This window comes from Thunnus albacares, chromosome 20 (assembly GCF_914725855.1).
Source record: "Thunnus albacares chromosome 20, fThuAlb1.1, whole genome shotgun sequence".
Taxonomy (NCBI): Eukaryota; Metazoa; Chordata; class Actinopteri; order Scombriformes; family Scombridae; genus Thunnus; species Thunnus albacares.
The window spans coordinates 17,924,580-17,941,265 of record NC_058125.1 but is presented as its reverse complement, the minus strand read 5'-3'; the positions used below and the strand labels follow the sequence as shown (position 1 = coordinate 17,941,265).

Below are 16,686 nucleotides of genomic sequence, written 5' to 3'. Positions count from 1 at the left end.
TGTTTAGAGAAACATTGCAAAACAACAAAGTCCTCTGGGCTGCAGCCAGTTCTGAAATGTGGATATGGCCCACGCCAGCAACAGGAACAATAAATCTGTGAAAAGATCCAACTTCATCACAGTGATTGTTTATCCTGCTATGGGAACCAGGCAGGCAGCCTCATACAAAAACTGTGTACAATCATGAAGGTCAATGAGTTCTATTCGTGTTTATTTCTTTTCACAATCACCTGAAAAATATCATTCACGCCTCAATAAAGATATGTAGATAAATAAATACAGCTTTTCAGACTGTGCAGGATGTTAGTATACACATGCTCAGTCAAACAACAATAAGCACAAATAAGTAGTAATTCTATCAATTCCCATTTATTCATGTAATACCAGTTAAAAACAATATGTTCTGTAAGTGAAAGAAAGTTCTCTGCCTACTTGGACTTTATAAAGCTTAACCAGTAATATACATCAGATTCATGTCCTTCCTATGATGCTCAAAAGTCATTTGTTGGGGTAAAAGCAAAGAGTGGGACTTTCTCATTGGTAAGAATGGAGGAACGTAATACTAATCTGGCAGCAGATACTTGAGAAATACCGCTTTGAGGGAGGAATTATTCAGAGCTGAAATCCATAACATCAATGAGATTTATCCCTCCTCCACAACTTGTTGGCTGCAATGAGTGATCTGCTTCCCTTAGGAGTTACTATCATCAAGAGCATGCTGTACATGTAGCAGCCTGGGAGCAATAACTAACAGAAATTCAATTTCATACTTTATTGTAGAGGGAAAAAAGAAATCCTAACAGATCTAATCTAACTTTTGATTTCTAGAAAAGACAGAATACAATGATATTGAACTACGGGCCTATGTTTTAAGTATTACACAACAATGTAGCCTGAAGTGTCTCATCTACTGGACATCGCCACACTGATAAGGTGTACTCACCACCACATCACTCCTTATCTTGCCAAAGGTGCTGATCAGATGAGCGTAATGATAGTCGTCCATCTGCCTCAGTGTGGCAGTCATGCTGGCCACGAAGCTCCCCTGGAGAAGAGAAAGAAGTGCATTCAATAGACAATCAAGCTCAAATTGAAGGCTGAGGATAGAATGACTCTGTGCCTCTGATTTTGATGGATACTGACTAGCTAAGATGATTGGATCTGAGTACTGAAGCAGGCCTGACCTCCCAGGTTTGAAAAGGTAGACGCCATCACTCAGTGGCTGATCTCATTAACCTACTGCCCTCCACTCCCCAACTCTTTGTCTCCACTGATTATAATGCCTGTGAGGTCCCTAAAGTGCTGTCTTTACTTCGCAGTGCGCTATCCTGGCTCTGGTTAGTACGCTGTACATGTGCTGCGAAGAGCAGATAACGGAAGGTAAATGTGTGGTGGCTGGGCGGAGGGAGGTTACCGCTAGCAGTCAACTGTCATGCCAGTGATGTGTCTGGACAAAAGGTAGAGACATACTGGAGGAAAAGACTGGGAGAGGGAGTGCAAATGTATATTGACAGTCATCATGGAGAGGAATGAACACAACGAGGACATATTTTAGAGGGGCCCTTCTTCATGATTAGTGTGACTGGATTGAAATTCACGGGAATAGATGAATTAAGCAAGGGATTTCTACAGAGATTCATGATAATCAGCTATCAGAAGACTGGTACGATCACAAAAGCAAAGTAGAAAGACATAGATGACAAAGAGATGATGTTGTAAGTGTATTAATTAGGCTGTTATTAAGCAAACAAAAGATGTGGCTCTAATTAAAAATAAATCTAAACAATAAGAATCCGAATTTGCATAAATACTTTTGAAGAGTGAGAGCATACACTATTATTGGAAAACTTTCATTGCTGCTCCCACACAGTCTTACCTCAACTAGCTCATCAAAAGGAAATGCACCAAAGATAAGAGAAAGTAATTAAAACTGCTTTGTCACAGAATGCATGAAAGCACATCCAGATTAATAAGTCTAAGGTGTGATAAGTGTTAAGATGCACAAGCAGTACAGGTGACTGTCTATCTCCCAACTCAAAACTACTGAACTAAGCATCATATTGCTGGAGTGAGACTGATGGTTTTCCATGACCCGTAGCGTTCATCATTAACAAACGGCGAAGAAAAACTGATCTAAAGGGAGAAAGAATAAGGCCAAAATTAATATTTCCAATGTGATAACCTCTGACAGATGCATGACATGGCTTCAACATTTTTGTAAAGTTGTAAGGTTTATTTTCATTCATGTAATGTGTAAAATAGAATGAATTAAGAGTGTACATATACAGTATTTTGGGTTTCCGCCAGTATATCACAAGACCGGCGGCCCGCCAGGCATGAATTGACCCCCTGCTGGACCTAAGCATTGGGAATTTTTTTTTTAAAACGTATTTTAAGATGTTTTCTAATCTAAACCCCACCCCCCCTCCATGCTAGTTAATCATCACAAGGCATTCTGTATCACCGGAGAAATTCTCCTTGAGCTGTAATTAGGCCCGACCTACCAAACACAGCGGAGCAGAAACGATGCTGAACACTCAAACTCGCTCTTACCTTAACCGACCCCACTCTCTTTATTTTTTCCTTGCTTTCTGTTGATGTTTTTTTTACAGTCATTGTTTGCTTTCTGCATAGCACTCTGTTATAGCATCAGACAAATTATCATTATCATCATATGTATGGTAACTACGCTTGCCATAGCAACACTAACTGTAAGATAATCATGCAAAGAACAAAACAATCACTAACATCTATTATTCATGTTTCCTTCACTTTTTCTTTCTTATGGTACGCAGAGCTGATGACTGCTTCGCTTCCCTCTCTGTAATGCTCTACAAAAACCAGCGTGACTCATGTTATATTAATATGGAAACATTCTTCTAGAGCACAGAGGACAAGACTCTTTCATCTGTAAGGGCATGTAAGCCTCAGTTACCCTCACTTCTTCAGCATTAAAGATGGAGATCCCCATTTAGACAGATCCTGATTAGGAAGTACCAAAGAGACAAGTGTGTAAAGTACATAAAGAGACAGTTCTCTCATACTTCTGTATCTTGTTATTCTACTTACTAGAGAACAAAAGGATGCAGATACTTTATCACATACTTAATCACATATTTTTATCACTTTATGATGACATGTGATCTTCGTGGCATTGGTCTCTCTGGCTTGAACAAAAGTATTCCAAGACTTGTTTGATGATGTATAGCTAATCTTTCTTCATTTTAATTCTGATATCCCAGATCCAGGAGTCTAGCTGTCATGAGGGACAGGCACTGGTTGCTGCAATTCTCCTCACGTTGGGCAGTCGTTTAATTAAACGCAGAATGATCAGGATTTTCCTAATAAAATAATGTATAGACTTGTAAAATAATCCCTCTCAATCATCACTTATGACCCGCTAGAAGTGTGTGGTGGTGTCTCTATCTGCAGAGACCCTGCCCTCTGCCTGTATTTTCTTATTTTGCAGTGTTCGGGATGTTTCTGTGCATGTGTAGCCCCCCCCCCAGCCAATGACAGAAAGCGTGCAGGGTGTTAGGGCGGGACTCGATAAATGTAGCGACATAGTGCTGCACTGCAGTGTAGCGCTTCGGGTGTCGTTGAGCCGGGGAGGAGGGGTCAACTTTGAATATAGTCTTTTCCAAACGCAACTGACAAATCCTACTCTTTCTGCCTTTAATAAATGGAGCGAGGGCTTCAAAGCAGACAGCAGTCTTTAGAAGTCATTGGTGCCTGTTGCAGCAACTCCCCTCGCCATGCACACTAGAGAGGCTGGATCAGCTGGAGGGTATCCCACGTTCATTCATTCGTTCTTCCGTTCTCTCTTCAGCTGTGAATGAATCCCCTTGATAAAGATCCTTCGGAGCAAACTTAACACGCTGTAAGCCTCAGTGTGGGACTTGCCATAAGGCTCCATTGCTGCATACAGTAGCATAAGCCCCTTAAGCTTACGCCCAACGTTCGATCAAGACTGCCAACAGCACAGGCACACATACGGCGACGTTACTATTGATTTTATTCCTGTAATGTGTTGCTCATGACTGAATCTTAAGTTTCCAAACATGCGTAATTGGTACTTGAGGCGCCGAGATCAGCTGGCAAAGCCTGATGACAAATTAAATATAGGTAAGGGATCTAGCTACCATAATCCCAGCTTGATATGGTTTCTGTGTGGAAGAAACAGATAGAGAATCTCTCCCGGGAAAAAAAAAAAAAAAAAAAAAATTCAGACCTTTCACTGTGCAACAATTAAGATCTAAATGTGGAACAGGACCACATGCCGCACCAGCTGTTGAGGCGCAATGTGAGAAATGGAGATGTGGGGCATGACGGCAAATGGAAAAGTTCAGGTATGCTACTCTGAGATCTCCGGCTCTAACTTGACGGGTGCAGAGCAGCGTGGTGTGATAGTCTTCGCTGTCATCTAGCTGACGCAACAGGTCTATCAGAGTGAGCCAGAAGAACTCAAAAGGCCAGCCTGTCCTCTCATGGCTCATCTCTCCACTTTTATCGCTGGGATGAACCTGGTACCGTTACCATGACAACGCTCTTATTTAGTTTTTTACAGAGAGAGACAGGGTGGAAGGAAATCAAATAAAGCAGGCTAAGAAAAGGAGGTTTTTTTTGGGGGGGGGGGAGAAGTCTCTCCCTCACTAGTCACAAGCAGACCTATCGGTTTTGATTTTGGTGTGAGTGACAGAGGTATGTGACACACCGAGCAGTGGTAGTCGATAAGGAAGAACTAGAATATACTCCTTAAACTGCATGCCTGGCAAAAAACAAAACAAAAGACTCAAGGAACAGAAGTTGAAAGGTTGAGAAATCATGTCACAACTCCTTTTACTGCTTAAATCCCCGACATAAAAGGAGCTCCTTCATCAGCGATGAAAATCCCGCTTTCAGACAGAGAACGTGACACCGTACACCTGTTAAACACTAAAGTGAGAAATCAACAAGACGAGAAAATCTAGAACCGCGCTAACAGCTATGTGAGGCTCACTTCTGAGATGACAGACATGTAAATAACATTCAGGAAATACTACATTTGGCACATTTTGCAAAATGATGATTAATAACTGTAACTAAATTGCAATTTTGTAAGTACAACAGAGTATCCTGTCCCATGAAGGGAACACGGAATGAATAAATGAAGGGAGCGATTTCAGACCCCAAATATAAAGGTCATTAGTAAATCAAGAAACCAGAATTATGAGATTGATAACTGAGATTTCACTAGAGATGAAGGATGAGACAAATAAGCTCAAGATGCTCACAGAAGTCAATCATTTAATAGCCACCAATTGAGCCGTCATCGATCTCAAGCATTTATCTACTGAAACAATTTCTCAAGCTAAACAACAATAACCCGAAACTTACTACTGATATCTATCACAGTGTCCGGAGGCTGCACATTTCTAAAACCCTGCCTCCATATCCATCTTATGCTTGAGGGCAAATGAGGCAGAATCTTAGCAGAAATGAAAAAGTGGCGATTAGAGGGCAGGGCCAGATCCATTACATGCCGCTCTCTACCTCACATCTCTCTGATAATTCATCTCACTTTAGCGCCTGACAGCAGAGAAGCAAAAATTGATGTTTGCTCTAGTAGTGAAAGGTTGCCCCATAAACAGAGCATTGTTTTAAGCCTTTAATTAAGCCGGTGGGGAAATGGCGCTTGGGTCTCTAGAGAGACATAGACTGAGGCTGAGCCCATCTCCTGAGGAGAGAAAACTGACACAGGAGCAGAGAGAAAGATGAGGAAGAGGGGGTTATGACCAAAATGATTCCCTCTCCCCCGTCTTCCTCTCTATTAGCTCCAGGCCCGATGCAGATATATGAATTTGCTGGCTCATTACAACAGAAATTACTCAAGCACACAGAAAACCTCACATGGACACTGTGCCGTTTAATCAAAGAGGTATGAAGACACTCCTCCTATTCAGACAACAGTGACCTGAACTGCTAAGTCATGGAGGCTTTGGTTGTAAAGAAAAATAAACTGGAAGAGGCAACTAGCAGCACACAATAAGATCTCAATTTGTATTGCTTTCAATTCGCTTCTTCAGAGAAGCAGAAAGCATTGTTGAAGCCGAGTTTTAGAAATTTCCACTGAGATGAGTTTCTGAAGACAATTCAAATGAAAAAGGGGAAATGAGATCAATAGCCCTTGACAGGGGAAAAAAAGGGAGGAATAAACACAAAAATATATAAAAATGCATAAAGTAGCTGCAGGTCATCAACCTTTAAAACGTCTAAGGGTGAGTCTCTTCGTTTTTTGTCTTATTCTTTGATAACAATCAATTTAAAGTCCCTCTCCACTCAAAAACGTGTTTTGCTTATTGTGACTGCAGCTGAGTGTTTGCTGTGCAGAATGATGTATGTGTGATGAAACTGGAAGGCTGTTTTCATATCCATCTGCTGAAGGGCAAAAGTTTCTCTGTGTTCATTGAAACTTTGAGTTTAAGGGGCGGGCCTATGAGTATGATTTGTGACATCACAACTAGTTTGGAGGCTAATCGTGGTCCAGTATGGTGACTTACACAAGTGTGACGTGGAAACTTGAAGCCTCCAGTGCACAAACACTGAGAACGGACTTTGCAGTGAAGTAGGAAATGTATTTTATCCAGCAGTTAAACTTTTGAAATGAACATTATTTGCCTTCGTTAATTCTGGATTTTTCAGTGAGGAAGAAGGAATACATGGAATTTTAAGGTTTTTAGACACCTATTATTATTCCAGAGTAGTATTATATATCTTACAACATGTCTGGAGGACAACTTTAAATAACAATTTCCTAGCCAAACCTGACTCAAAACTGCTGTTACGTGTTAAATGACAAAATTCTCCTTATATTTACATAAAAACTAGAACCACAATAACTAATTTTCATTCATTTGAAAAACTGAATGATATAATTATAGTGTCATGATGGTTTTCCATCTATTTATAATAATTATTATAAGTTAAACAATATTTATAGGCTGAATTATATGCTGTTGTTATTTTATAGAAGCAAAAATAACTTAATACAGCTGCTCTAAAGTCACTGTACAGTGTATTGTGTCTTTTTGCTTCTGTACTAGAGTAGTAAATCTATCTGTCCACCTCCTTATTCTCCTCACACCACCGCCAAACACACACAAACAGCGCAGGCGAAGAACAGAGAGATTGGATAGGCAGCAGCACTCGAGCGCTTTTCACACCGGCCTGTCAAAGGGAGGCAGAGCCGACACATGCTAGGTATTTGGCCACTGCTACAGGATTCAACGACGAGCCCACTTGGCTCCAACATCAGGCCAACGAGGTGGCAGGCGGACGGGTCAGCCTAAGGAAAAACGAGTGAAGGACGAGGACCTGTTAGAGGCCAGCTGAAACCGTTCACACTTCATTTTCTTCTTCAGCAGCTTTTGGCGTAATGCATTGTGACATCCAGATAAACACTTCAGAATACATAAGGATAAATAATAACCACGAAAAACCTGGGCAGCCAGCCATGAAAGTGACCCGTTATGCCATTCAATCAGACAGCATCCAACTTAGACAGGCTTGAGGAAACACTTTCACACTCTAATACATCAAAGAATTATACTTCCTTGAACGGACACCTTAATTTACACAGGAAACTTCATTGGACCAAGGCCGCTTACTTTCACATCTAATGCCAAGAATACATTGCATGCTGGTGAGGAAAATAGCCTACATGTTAGTGATCATTGCCCGGTCAATGTGACGGATTACACAGATGGACTGGAGCATGAGGGTGAATGTGTGGGTCAACAATGTGTTGTCATGTCTTGAAGCCATAACACACTGTCCAGATTGACCAGACTATTTGTTACTAAAGGTCAAAACCAGCTTTAAATATTGTGGTGGGAGACAGTCCACACTTTGAATTAGCCCGTGGCAGTAACTGGACCTGAGGGAGACCATTTTTGACATTCCTAGAAAGAGTTAGAAGTGTAATACCAAAATTGCTCCAAACAAACTGCATGAACCCCGACGTGATATTTCTGTTTACTTGAACCTATAATAAGATCAAATTTTAACATAATTTTCCCATCATGTGACTCACATGACAAGCATGGTTGATACATGCATGCTGAACTTTAAATTAATGCTTTGTTTTACTCTGGCTGCCTTTTTTTTTTTTTTTTTTTTTTTTTGGGCAGGCTTCGAGCAAGCTTTGTACACACATTTGATGAAAAGACCAAAAGACTGCAGCAGATGGGGACAAACTCTCGCTGACGTATCTGCTAGGCACTATTTCAGCTTTGCTCCTCACTCTGAGACTTGCTGGGGCAGTGCTGCTGCACAGCAGACACTCCATATCAGCCTGTCAGCTGAGATACACACACACACACACACACACACACACACACACACACACACACACACACACACACACACACACACACACACACACACACACACACACACACACACACACACACACACACACACACACACACCTCAAGCATGCACACACAAAGCTTTCCCTCTCTTTTTCACGATTGCTGAGAGATCTAAGCTACAATAAATTGACAGCTCTCTCCTCCATCTAGTAATTCCGTTCCATCCAGATATGACACTCAACACTCTAATGTACTCTGTGTGGATGAACGCACTCAGGTTCTCAGAGGGCAGATTTGATATGAAGCTGAGTGGCGACAGTGAGGCTACTAAAATGAAAGTTGGGAACAGCAGCTTAAGAACAGTTTAGGTGGGAGTCAAAACAGATATGCTCTCAACAAAACGAGAACAACACGTGGAAAATCAGAATAGGAAAGGCAGAAAAAACAGGTATCTTCCTATTCCACTAGATAACGCTAACACATAATACACCAGTTAGTGGTATGACAGCAGTATGAGCTTGGAAAGAGTGTGGAGCAGGGCTTGAAACGAACATTTTCTGCAGTGTCCCACAACTGTCCCGGATTCTACTTTCAACTGTCCCCATGCTTAACAACCATTGTCCCCAATTGAAGTTTTATTTTTCCCCCCATTATAAAATTTCTGCTCATTGAACCTTTCTATCAGACGAGTACAATAGGTTGTACACAATTACATTAATTTTAACAGTGCCATTATTATTTAGACACTTTCATACACCACACATTAGATGACATGTAAGAGAACACATGTATTGACAATGACCAACACAGTGCAACTCAATTAGCGCCCATTTATACACAGAGCAAAATGCTCGGCTGCCCTCATGTCTAGTGCTGCTAGCTTGATGGATACACGTTCTCTGAGCTAAAAATAGCACAAAGATGCAACAAAATGTAACACTGTGTTACACAAGTTTCAAAAAGTTACTACAAATGTAAACATATACACATGTTAATGAGTAACTAACTTTACACTTCTGCATTGTATGATGCTAACTTACATGTTATACAGACATCTGGGGGGCAAGTGAAAATTTAGTCATATATTTAGCTATACAGGTTCCTGGGCGCACATCAAAACAATACACCTACATGAGTGACTGACCATGAACAAAAATGAGCTAGCTGTCATTTACAATCGCTGTAGGACTGCTAATATATCCCTTTGTTAAGTTTTAATATTTTTTCAGGCGAGAAAGTAACCATTTAGATTCTCAATATGCAGCCAGTTTATCAAAATAACATGCCACTGCTGTCGAATTACCAATCTACTCAAATCACAGAGGGAATGTGTCCATTAAAAAGTTAAGCGAACTTCTAAAATTTATGAGAAAATAAAACATCAATCAAATACCTTTATAGGAATATATTCAAGAGAATGTGAAAAGATTACGTAATTAATCAAGCACCAGTAACTCTGATATCTCATTGCATTTAACTGCCGCTTCCCATCTAAGATGACATTTGTAGGGTTTTTTTTTTTAATGGAACAAATTCGTCACCTCTGATGTTAATATCAGCCACTATACTGGTAGTAACAAGGATGGACTTAAACTGGAGACACTGCAGTTCCAGACATGTGCACCGATGCCTCTGCTCTTTTTCATTTTTTGGGGCGTTTTCTGGTAGAGTGGAGGCATGTCACGGTGAGTTGCACTATGTTATGCTGTAGTAGAGGAAGCAGAAGCAGGTATTGCGATGTTAAAATGTATTCAAAAACTGTGTTTTGTATCTTCTCCTTTGCTATATGCTTATGTTTCTGCCTCACTTTTTTTGCAATATGGGGTATTTTGGGTATTTTGCCTTTATTTGATTATGACTATGACCACTAGGCCACCAGGAATCCCATATTCAGTTTTTTTTTAAATCACAGTACAACAATACAAACACAACAGAAATGTACATAATGACGACGATGATAATGCAGCCATAAATAATAGCAACTCTGTAAATTACAAAGCACACAAGCTATAAATCAATTTACAATCTCAACAGGCGGAGTAGCAAAGATAGAAAACAAACTGTGTGAGACTCTTCTTTTGACCACAGCACTGTGTATGCTGTACATTAGTGGCAAACTGTGGCCCTGGACCCTGAGCCTTGAATAGGAACACGTGGCAAAAAAAAAAAAAAAAAAAAATCAAACATAGCAATAAAAATAATAGTCAGAGTCCTGTCACATGGAAGTTCAGCATATCAAAGGGTTTTTTTGCCCTAACTGGCTTCACAGTACACAAAGGTGATTCCGGGAAAACTAGTCACACAAAGCTGGCTATCATAACATCACTATATTTAAATATGACTGTAAACAACTAGGCCTTTATTATTTGGTGAAAATAAATGCAACAAGCAAATCACAATGACTTTTTCATATATTTGTTTAGCTGGAATGAAAGTAAAATATATAGAATAATCATTAGCTAATGTTCAATAACTAAAGATGGATCCAATGCTAATCCAATGTTTTTGTGTTTATTTGAACTTAGACATATTTGAATTTCAATGTAGATATAATATCTCTCTGCCAGAAGTAAAGGCAGCAATACCATACAAACAAGTCAAATGTAGATATCAGATGTCTCATACTGACCAGCCAACACCCCCTGAGGTGAAATGGGAAAAGGCACCAGCTGTTTGTAAGCTATGCTCAGTCCACTTGTTCCACCAGTTCACTGGCCTTAATTGAGCCATTTATTGCCATTTAATCTCCATGGCAATAAAACTAGAGTTGAAAATTGCAGATTTACAGTATAATTCTTACAACTTGAATAGAAATCTGTGATTGTCAAATGATAAAAATAGTATTATCTATACAAATTCCCACAGATTGACAATACTCACAATGAGACCAGTTAACAACCAACAACTTGTGCCCATGAAGCAATCAACAATTCCTTATGGCAAGTGAAACCATAAACCAAACCTGCATTCTCTCTAATGGCCAGCAGGGGGCGACTCCACTGGCTCCAAAAAGAAGTCCGATTACATGATCAAGTCAATGAGAAAATGACCCTACTTCTCACTTGATTTATTACCTCAGTAAACAGTTTCCTAATGAATTCATGGTCTCAATCACTAGTTTCTAGTCTTCTTCAATGCAGAATGATGTTCATTTTGTAAATTATGGTCCCATTTAGAGTAAAATAGACAAAGCAGGGTATGCTTTAGGGTGTGGCCACGTTGTGATTGACATGTCGCTACCATGGCAACAATGTTGTTTAGGTAACGTGGCGTAACCCCTGATTCACAGAGTATAGGCATGGCTGCCGCTATTTCACAATGTATTTTTTGTTCATGAAAGTTAATTGTAACATTTTGATTTTTTTCCCATTTTGTTAGCATTAGCATTATCACAGGTAACCACAGGCTGCAAATGCACTGTGCTAAACTAGCAGCTAGCGTCCCATCCAAATATGATCACTTCTGGCTCCAAAAATCCAAGATGATGATGGTCAAAATGAAAACTCAAGACTTAATAATGGGAGTCCACAAAGCAATAGGCGACGTCATGATGGCCACCTCAATTTTTTTTTTTTTTTTTTTACAGTCCATGGATTCACCCAGATACCATCAGAAGAAAAACTGATTGGTCCATTTCCCATTCCATTATATTAACCCACTGTTTTCCTAGACATATTAGTCCAAGTTTATAATGATGATCTAGAAATCAATATTATTATTTCAGTGAATAAAAATAATTAAAAAATTCTTTCAATATTTTTTCTTAGCCCTTCACTGAATACCTTGAAGGCTTAGAGGGTTCCCCTCTGCTGTACATGCAGGGGACAAGGACATCAAACAGGAGTCCCCTGAGGGCTTGGCTTCAAGGTAATGAAATCAATAGGAGAGAGGAGTCACTCCAGTGACTTGTCCACTGCCACCGGTTTATTCATCTGAGACTGTTTGCTTACACAAGCAGATCACTGAGCAGATTCCAATAAAAGAATATGGCAAAGCCTTTTCCAACCCCACACACAGTGGACATCACCTCCCAGGGGTGATCTACCCATTAGACAAATGCCATTAACCCTGGGTTCAAATCAAGTTCAACACTTGCCATGCACAGAGATGTTCCAAGGTCAAATCTTTGCAAACATTATTCTGGTTTCTCCTGTGTCAAATGTGCAGCTTGTCATTGCCTGGCAGAGCAATAAAAAGGCTGTGAAGCAGATGTGTTACTGTCACTCCAAAACAGGAAGCCAGCCTCATAAAACTTTGTTGTGAGTGTGAGTGCAGTGCTCAACACCTTGAAGGTGCAGTCAGTCAAGAACGAGGCGTATTTTATGTCATGTTGTAGAGAGGCGAGATGAGGCAAGGAGGTGAACAAAGAATAACAAAACTTTCTGTTATTCATAAGGGTCATAAAGGGCTCCGCTGGGAGAGCGGTGATGCAGTGAAAGTGAGAAATTAATTTGACCTCCCTCTCTTGTTTAAGTGTGAAATGACTCAGACTTTGTCCACACACTAGAATCTCTGTCCATACCAAGATGCCTGGAAATGCATATCACATGACCATTCACATACACTGGGCATGTGCGTGCCAGTGTAAACAGGAAGCAGATCGTCTACTCTGCGGTTGTAGGCAGTAGTAGCATGATAAAATGCAGAATTTAACTGCACAACAGCTGCTAGCATAGACAACAAGGTCAGCAATGCCTGTAACTCATTATCCATGTTGAATTAACCACAGGTAGTCAAGGCTGATGTTTGTTTTCTTCTGGAAAGCGGTCACGTGACAGGGGCGTGAAGAATCTAGGAAGGACACATCATGACTGTTTAGACCCAATAGGGAAGCGAATGTGGATGTCTGTGCGATTGTTTTCAAAAGTCTCCGTTTCCGCCTATCCAGACTAAAACGCAATCCTGGGGTTTTCAAACTAAAGCGGGGTCAGCAGCATTTTCAAGCCTCTGTTTTAGGGGTTCAAAAATGCCGGAGTAGTTTGGACGCTAGGCATAAACGTAGCAGAAGTTATGCGTTTTAAAACGAAAAGGTATTAATGTGGTTGTAGCCTCAGCTGTGAGTCAGTCATGTCTAACCTTTCATTCACTCAAAATCTTTTGGCACTTTCTTCCACAGCTGGATCAGCTTTCCAGCTTACTGCAACTGAATTGTGTATTAGTATTTGAACAATATATGTTTTTGACCAGTATCTTGAGGATACTGACATTTTTTAGTATTTAGATTTAAACTTAGATAAGAAACAATGTTAAAGTTATCATTTCCCTTTGAAGTTACTTAACCATTTTTCTATTGCTTCATTTCTTCAACTTTTTCATGAGAAGCATAAAAATCATAAGTGGAGTTTGACTCTTTTATGCGGTTTCGGAATTACCTCATAAAAATCTACATTTATTCTCTTCTTTTTTGCTTCCAGTGATTTACTGAAGCTGCAGTACATCACACACAATTACATCAAATAGAAAATTCTAGATGACCATTTTCTACACAGTTCCATATACTTCAGTGTGATTTAATCAATAAAAACTTGAAAATCTCATCTAGAATTTAAAATAACAATGTGTGAGCTTGAACAGTGTTTATCTATGTGTGTAAAGATGAACCTTTGCTTCCAAAGGATTCACAGATGGACCTGCCAAATATGCATGGGGACTGAAGTGGTTACATTTCATCAGTTATCAGACTAACATGGTCACGATAATCTCAGCTGTGCGTTCTGTTTAGGATTTTCAAGGCACAAATTATTCTGACAAACTGATTTATTTTTGTTGTCAAAGATGAGACTACTAGCTCATATTTTTTCAAGGCATCTAGTACAGTATATCTAGTATTTAGACAGAAATAGAGGTCCAACACAAAGTATTTCTATCATCAGTTGAATTAAATATAATACAGTGTATGGAATATATTTTGCTCATTTTGTTTCCATCAAACCTCGACAATGGAAAACATCTACTCTTCTAATAAACAATTAGTTATATCGTACCAACAAACTTGTTGGAAAGTTTTTGATTTCATATTCAGGGCTGAATCCTTTTAGACCACCAATATGACATTTATTTATTTTATTTTATTTGTCTTCTATTTAAACTCAAAAATCATTGAGGGTGAAGCCCTCGTTTAAAATGACGCCGAGCAAGAAAGAAGACAATTAAAACAAACATATAAATACAATTAATAAATAAAGTAACACCAAAATCTATTAAAACTGGTACAAACAGAAGTTAAAAGGTTTAAGATTGTGGATTTAAAATGAACAAGAACTACCAATGAAGTAATTTTTAAAGTGCTTTGTAGTGTGTTCCAGATGGATGGTGCAAAGAGGCCAAAAGCAATTCTTCCAAGCTCTGTATGAACATGAGGGACATGGAGTGCAAGCCAGTCATTAGTCCTGTGGTACAAAGGACACAGCTGATCAGCAAGAAGCCTGACAACTAGCTCCCAGCCACATAAAAAAATAAAATATATTGTATCATAAATTTGTTAAATACCTGTTGAAAATAGCTACTTTACCAAACCATTAACAAGACATTATAACAACAATCAACATTTAACGACAATGAGAAGAAATGTTAATGACAATAAAAAAATCCAATGATAAAGAATCACCCAATAGAGAAAAATAATCTTCATACTAAATTATATAATATATATTCATAATAAATCTGGGGAAATAACTTAGTGAGAGACATCATAATAATAAAAGGTGTCATAAATGAGATGTAATAATTAGAAGTGTCATATTAAGAAGAGGGATGCTCAGAATGGGGAAACAGTTATTACAAGAAATCTTGCTTTTATTAAAAAAAGATGAATGCTGTTTATTATTCGAGATTGTTAGGTTTTGTATTTAATTTTTAATTTATTCTGTATTTTTTTCTCTGACATAACCATAAAAAAAAATTGACCTTCTTTTCACCCAAAATGCCAATTAAGTCCCCTCAGCTGCAAGTTATTGAATTATATTTAGCACAACTCTTCTATAGCAAACAATACATTTCAACTGAGGAACGATGAACCCAGTCTTGTATGTGTTATAGGCAGCTGTGTGTTGTTTACCTGGACATTTGCTAGTAAATATAAGGCATATAAAAAAGTCCACATATGCTAGAACACTCACAGTGGCGGCAGCTGCTGTCTGGAGAGCTGCAGCTCATTACCATGGTACCTGAGGCTTAGAGCAGAACGAGGGGTTTCCCTGTGAGAGAATGAGGGTAAGCTATGGCTCCAAAAACACCCAACCAGGCATACACAGCTCCATTTTTACACGATCAAGGTTTCACCAAGTGTGTTATTTCCCTCCCTCCTCACTTTGTCCATTAAACACTACAATCGTACACCGCAAATCCAATTAAGTCTAAGAGGAAAGTGCACGTTCCCGTATGAAAAACAGGGCTTCTCCTGCACAAAATGTGTTAACTACTAACTTGCCGGTGACAGATGGATAAAAAGCTGAGAGGAGGTTCGGACAAGCAGATGGAATCTTCTTCCCACACAGAGAAAAGAGCTGCGAGGGCTCGGGGAAATTGAGATGACAGAAGGTGAATGGACTTGTAATGAAACTCTAAAGGTTGCTAATGCAATACAAGAATCACTCACAGAGATGTCAGGAAACACACACAAACAAAGTGAAAAAACACAGGTGTGCATGCAGGATTGGCAAGTCTTACTCATTCACACATCCATTGTTGTCATTCTGAAAACAAACACTTTGCACGTCGGTCTGCAGAGCTGGAAGGACAAGTGCACTGTGAAGTGCAGTGAATTTAATTCTTCAGCTCCCGACAGAGGTAGAAAAGCAAGTTCAGATGTGCATATGGTCTCCATGGAAGTGAGGTCACTGACAAAACTGTTTTAACTGATGAAGAGATAAAAGGATGATGCATGAACCTGCCAGATGTAGCCAAAACTAGAGCTGTACTTTCTCCACTGCATCCTTCCCTCCTCCCTCCCCCCTCTCTCTCTCTGTCTCTCTCTCTCTCTCTCTCCAATGCTCCCTCCCCCTCTTCTCTTAATCCACCCCCACCCTCTCTCACTCATTCTCTCTCTGTCTCTCTCTCTCACACCCGTACACACACTCAAATGCACACACGCAGAAAAGAGGAGAAAGCCGGAGAGGAGAACTGTGGCGGCACGATGGGGATATTCTGTCTGCGTGGGCTCTGTCGCTGAGGCGTCCGGAGTTCAGCCAAGGGGTGTGTGTGTGTGCGTGTGTGTGTGTGTCTGCGCGTGTGTGAGTGTGTGTGTATGCGTGTGTGAGTGAGTGTGAGAGACCCTGCCGACGCCGTGCGGAGGAAGGAAAAAGGGGGAACAGGAGAGCGGGTGAAGAGGAGGGAA

The 16,686-nt window shown here is 39.9% G+C and overlaps 1 protein-coding gene across 4 annotated transcripts in view; it reads right to left on the bottom strand.

The window, feature by feature from the left end:
* Positions 1–16,686, bottom strand: part of dock1 (dedicator of cytokinesis 1) — a 184,852-nt gene that overhangs the window by 62,419 nt on the left and 105,747 nt on the right. For all 4 annotated transcript variants that reach the window (XM_044337095.1, XM_044337096.1, XM_044337097.1 and 1 more), the window contains one exon: positions 944–1,045. In XM_044337095.1, the coding sequence (XP_044193030.1) occupies positions 944–1,045 (102 nt within the window). The remainder of the gene's footprint in view (positions 1–943; positions 1,046–16,686) is intronic.